Source organism: Cynoglossus semilaevis, chromosome 19 (assembly GCF_000523025.1).
Source record: "Cynoglossus semilaevis isolate Cse_v1.0 chromosome 19, Cse_v1.0, whole genome shotgun sequence".
NCBI classification, from domain to species: Eukaryota; Metazoa; Chordata; class Actinopteri; order Pleuronectiformes; family Cynoglossidae; genus Cynoglossus; species Cynoglossus semilaevis.
The window spans coordinates 11,906,299-11,912,446 of record NC_024325.1 but is presented as its reverse complement, the minus strand read 5'-3'; the positions used below and the strand labels follow the sequence as shown (position 1 = coordinate 11,912,446).

The 6,148-nt window shown below is 35.8% G+C and overlaps 1 protein-coding gene across 1 annotated transcript in view; it reads right to left on the bottom strand.

The window, feature by feature from the left end:
• Positions 1 to 2,267, bottom strand: part of castor2 (cytosolic arginine sensor for mTORC1 subunit 2) — a 13,242-nt gene extending 10,975 nt beyond the window's left edge. Inside the window, exon 1 of the mRNA XM_008333008.3 lies at positions 1,827 to 2,267. Within this exon, the coding sequence (XP_008331230.1) occupies positions 1,827 to 1,939 (113 nt within the window). The 5' untranslated portion in view covers positions 1,940 to 2,267. The remainder of the gene's footprint in view (positions 1 to 1,826) is intronic.
• Positions 2,268 to 6,148: the final 3,881 nt, after the last annotated feature.

Genomic DNA, 6,148 nt, shown 5'->3' with positions numbered 1-6,148 from the left:
ACACATCCCAATACACACTACCAGTACTATGCTTCACTGGAGCTAATGACTGACTGACTGTTTCTGTTGATAAAAACCGATGAAGGACATGAGCCAGTGTGTTACTGAAGTGGACTAATTTGCCTAGCAGCTCATTTTAATAAACAGGTTGCGCTGATAGCAAAGGAACACACGTTATGTCTGTTTGTATTCATGTGCAATTGCTTTTGTGCTAAAATGTGCTATTTTTGAAAGGAAAAATACCCCTGTCTATTGTGTTTGTCTGTCATGAGTGTGAGCGATCTAACAGAGATAAAAATGTAGCTCTGTCCTAAACAAATGCTTTCAAGTACTCATTTTCTATTCTGGTTAAGTCCAACCAGAAATCTTAAACATATTCTTAAATTAAGTAAATTAAACAAGCCATTACACTGGTTTGGCTTTGCACTCACACATTATCCCACTGATTGCTTTAATGAGCGTTATGTTTTTGTTTAACAACAGTATAATGTCATCTGCATAACTCACAGTTGGCAACCACAATTTATTGCCTAATCCAAGTTTCAGCCAGGGCAATTATTTATCTGACATTACCTATGGTTCGAAGAGAGTTGAATTACATTTTTCTTAAAAATTAAAAATATAATTGGATTTGTAGTGTCATAATATAGTCCTTGTTTTTTCATTTGTATATTAAGGTTTTTATTTAATGCAAATATTTGTATCTCGTTCATTCTCCTGTTTTATTATTTTATTCCTGTTTACGTTCATACAAAGGTCTAAAACGGGAAGCCAGAATATTTGAACCAAGAAAGTACTGAGTTGCTCTGCCACTGTGGTTGATTCATGAGTTGAGTCATTCATTACAACAGCCTTATTACATATCTATTCCAAAATTGAACTAAATCTGTTCAATACTTTAATCTCCAACAAACATCATTTCAGTAAACAATCCTAATATTTACAAAGTAAATTAGGCTCAGTCTCCATGAGGCCAGACCCATTAAAGCAAAGGCTTTGGTAAGTGTTAAAGAAACTAGTTCTAATGAACACCAACTACCATCCTCATACTAGTTATTAATTGGACAGTTCATCAGATAATGTGGAACCCTAAAAGTATCCTGATCACAAGTCATATCCTAATTGCGACTGTAAATAGGATCCTGGAAAATGAGGTCTTGTTTCATTAGGACCAGGACATAGTTGCTATGAGGAACACTGGTTTGTCAATAAGGCAATAAGTACATACACAAGCTCAAACATGTAATGCTGTTTTTGTTTAGCTATTGCTGTTCAGGCGCTATCCTTTACCAAAGCCAAAACCAAACGAAATGCCCAACTATGAATGAACCAACCCACTTAATCCTAACATTTGAAGTCCTGGTCAAGACAGCTAATGTCTCTAACATGGTTACAGCTTAACCAAATTTCCATCTCTGTCCAAACTTTACCAAATCCCTACGAATCAAATATTTTCCACCTTAGATCCAACATCCTTAAGACCAAGACCTGTCTACTGAGATCAGGATATTAACATTCTAACTCCAACCACAAAAAATATCATAGAACTGAGAGCCCTAGTTCTCACACAAACGTGTATAGTTCTGAAAATGTTGTTGCAAGGAAATGCAGACACTTAGACCAGTGACACTCACAGTTAAAAACGGGGGCAGGCCTGAAAACTGGTGACAGTGTAAAAAGCATAGTCAGAAATGGGTTCAGAAACCTGCATTAGTACACGAACGACCCCTTTATAACACAAGTATACGAAGGTGCGTGTGTTTGCTACGTTGTAATTACGAGTGTGAAACATATATGGTAGTGTTCGCGTCTTGGAAGTTACTAACCTTGTTTTGGGGGCCAAGAAAGCGAGTTTTATTAATCCGTGAGTGCAGACCTGGATCCCCTCCTTCTCTATACTCGCCACTTTCAGGTTGTGCTCTAAAATGTGCAGCTCCATCTTTTACGTCTTCTCATTTGAGGAACGGGCTAAAACCTAAAAGCTCGATACGTCAACATAAGGTGAATAAACAAATAAATACTGCACGCAAGCGTACAGTCACACACCCGACAGGCTATAAGGCGTTTAAATAGGCAGAGACAGAAAGAGAGAGGCAGTGAGAGGAATAAAGAAAGCAAAGATGTGAAAAAAAAGAAACGGGACCTGCTGTCAAACCTGCGCCGGAAACCGCTTAGTCTTCCGGTTTCAGAGTCTCAAAATAAAAGCAGAAGCACGACTATGTAATATTTAAGCGGTCTCCTAAACTCTTTCACAGAAATATCACTTTGTAAATAGAGGTAAAACACTTTCCTAAATCAAATAAATACAATGAAAATAAATGAATATAAATTAATAAATTCATATTATTTATATAAAGCAGGAGAGTACCGGTAATTAGAATTTGTCATGTGACTGACAGTCAGTGGATTATTTAAAAGTATCATGTGTATCATGTATCATGGTAAGAGCCCCATGGTCATTGCACATTTTTGTTTTCTCTACATGCTAATTTAACTAGCTTCTCCCACCCCCACTACATTAACTGAAGTCAAATGAAGACATTTGGCAAAGTAAATATGTCCTAATATTTTAATCTTCAGTTTAGTTTGTTTTATTTAGTTTGTTTAGTTTGTTTTATTTGTGTTTGTGCCTAAAGTTAAAGTAGTCATTACAACAATGCATTTACACTAAATCTTAGAATCTTTCAGGTAAAAACATTAGTTTTTGTCTTTCTTGACACATTTCTCGTGTTGTCTTTCGTTCTAAACAAAGTAAAAACAAACAAACAGTGAAAATGTCAATTTATCTATTTGTTTGTAGTCTTGTTTACTTGTTGAAAAACATGTGCTTTTACTTTGAAGAAAAATACTTAAAGCGGAAGTGTGTGTCTGACCGTCCTCCTGCAGCTTATGAGTTAAATAGAGAGCGGTGGACTGCTGCTTCCCATGTTTGCTCTAGAATAGTTAGCAGCCGGCCGGAGTGAAACAAACAACTTGCCATTCAATTCGGGGGCGTGACTGCTTATGAGCAATGTGTCACGGGAAATGTAGTTTTTAGATGTTTTAGTCTTTACAGCCTTTACTGTTGCAAATCAAATGACTAATTCCCTAAAACCAGACACGCGTTACATGTAGTTACTAATTTGTTAATAGATTTTTCACAACATGGTGGAAACATGAAACTTATTTAATTATATGTTATTATATATAGTTATTATATTGACCCCATTCCATTTCAATGTGGCAGTGAGCCAGTCTGACCTGGTAATACCTTGGTCCTGGCATGAGCCATGACTCTAGTGTATCCCCACTATCAGATGAAGTTTCTTTGAAATATTTATTTACAAACATATAAATAAACTCTCACACTGACCATTATGGGTAGCGCTGCCAGTTAGTTAGCTATACTGTTACTACTAGCACATGCAAATGTAGCTATTTTATTCAACAAACATTTATTAGCATACTCCAACAGACAAACGAGGTGACATGATGTTTAACGATACATTTATCAGTATATCTTTACTTTGGTATTTTGGCTAGCTTTTTGCTATTTTTGGACTGGCCTTCTTGGTTACTTCCAAGTATTTTTGGCTAAGATGAACTATTTCTAAGCAAGTTCTCAACAAGTTCCTGGCTTCTAAGCCAGTTCTCAACAAGTTCCTGTTTTTTTCTATTTCTCTGCCCAAGTTTGTGGTCTTTTTTTTATAAAGTTACAGCAATAGTATATCATTACATTACTATTACAGGTACATTGTGACTACCTAAATACATTACTATTACAGGTACATTGTGACCTAATTCCCGGTTGCAGATTCTAGACACTTGAGGGTAAATAGCTAATCCCATCATTCCTGAAGCAAAAATGGTCAGTTTAGTACATTGTAATAAGCGATTCTCCAGCTATTTTGTGGAACAGTGGTGAGTTTTAGCATTTTTCAAATACAATAAACAACATTCAGTTGCTGTTGTTTCCAAGGTATGTGTGAAATGTTGTCTCTGGCTGTGAGGTCAGGGTGAAACCACTGTTCAATTCTAGGGAGGGTGTTTAGCCATTTTACCAATTTGTTAATTATCTTTGGATAATTTAGTTTAAGTTATTTGTACAGTCGTACAGTACTTGCTGCCACATTGAAATTTGCCAAATAGATGTGCAACCGTCAGACAATTTCTAATAACATGCAACGGGAGCTTAGCTGTACACATTCCACTCCCACTCGAAAAGCTAACAAAAGATTTTACAGCAATAATAGCATTTGGCATTTACCTCTTACATGTTTTCACTAACCCTCGGAAACAATGCTCTGGGTATTCACACCTTTATGTGAATTCACAACAGAGAGAGGGTCGAGAGAGATGTAGGTTTATTAGGATTAAACCAAAGTCAAAGAAGGTTTAAACGTCTGATTTGCAACAGGAAGACTACTCACTCAAGACTATAAGTGTTTTGTTATTTTGGGCTGCATGAATAAAAATGACTTGAATTGTGGGAGATTGAGGGTCATTAAGAGCCCTAAGAGCACATGTTTTCCCTCAGTGGTAGTGAAGTTAATAAATATGTTCTTCCATGAATGACTCTTCTGCCTCGTGTACCTTTTTGGGACTCATTTGGACATTAGGCTAATGACCAATTATACAGACATGTTTGTGTCAGAGGCTTTTGGTAGTGATTTATTTCACCACAAGATTTTATGTTGTGTATTATGATTCAAAATTCAAATTTTGGTAAGGCAGTACAACCAAGTCTTTTCACTGCCTCCAAGGCTCTCCTCTGTGTCATATACAGGTCTTAAACCACTTCTTTGACAAGTATACTTATTAAAACCAGAGAAGCACAGTGGTGCTAATTGTCTCCAGCCGAGGGCATCTGCTGCTACTGCTGCAACATTTCCAGCGTACACTCTAATTGCCAGAACATTTGCTAATAACAGTTCAGAAAACAAAGTAATCATTAAGTAAACAGAAAAAACAGGAGCTCTGCAACAAAAACATCAACACAAACAACAGTTTAAAGTGGGTCTTATGAGACACATGTCACTTCTCTGCTGTTTAACAGTAAATAAAAACCAATATCTAAATATAACCTAAACATAAAACAAGGAAAACAACATATTTAAATGAACTGATACTAAATAATGCAGCTTTATTCAATTCAACAGACTCAGATAATTATAGAGCAAACAACCTTCCAAATGTCTCTGTAAAAACAAAGAAAATTGAAAATCCTATAATCTAAGTATAATCTAACCTACTGTATGTGGCGACCTTCCAAATGTCTCTGTAAAAACAAAAAAAATTGAAAATCCTACCCACAGCACATAGCTGCTTACTAAGATGTAATCTAACCTACTGTATGTGGCTAATCTCGAGCTAAAGATTAGCTGTTTGGAGGCTAATTTTAATTATTCTTTACAATAGCGTTGTTTTGTAATCTACAAACTATTTTTTTGTAAAATGTCACTTAAGACAATACAACCAATAGTTTTCAAGCCTTGCTGATCTATTAAAGGAATACACTTGCTGACAAAATCATCAGAATATCAAAATAATGACCAAAGTTCTGCAATATGAAACAATGGAGATTTTCAACGCTAAAATTCACGAGATGGCTTTGCTCCTGGAGCACATGCTTTTCTTCTCACCCGTCTTATTTGCCCCACCCCTCAGCACTAATTACCAAGAACATATCACAGTATGAGAACAGAGCGAACCAGTCTTTGTTCATTTGATCAAATTTTCTTTGGGCAAACTGTTGGATTTACTTTATTAAAAACTCTCAGTATTGAAGGTTTGACATGTTCTGTCTGATTATTATTAAACCTCGATGTGTCTTGTGTTTCCCCAAATATTAATGAGGTCGAGCAAAGGCAGAAAAACAAAAAGTGTCTAAAAAATATTAGAAAACTGTTGGAAAAAAAGATTCAATGTTACACACAATGTCGTATTTAGAGCATTTTCCCCAGGGATTTACATATATAGAAAAAAGACAAATCTCATCATTTGTTCAGAAAAAGTCTGTGAACATGATGATGTTTTCTGCAAAGGTTCTCCATGTTGACCATTGAAGTCTTTGTTATATGAGAATCAAAACAACAACTGTTTTGCAAGTCAGGATTTTCTTGTTTTTCATTGGTTGGTGGTGGGAAGATGAACTACTGGATGGAAGTTG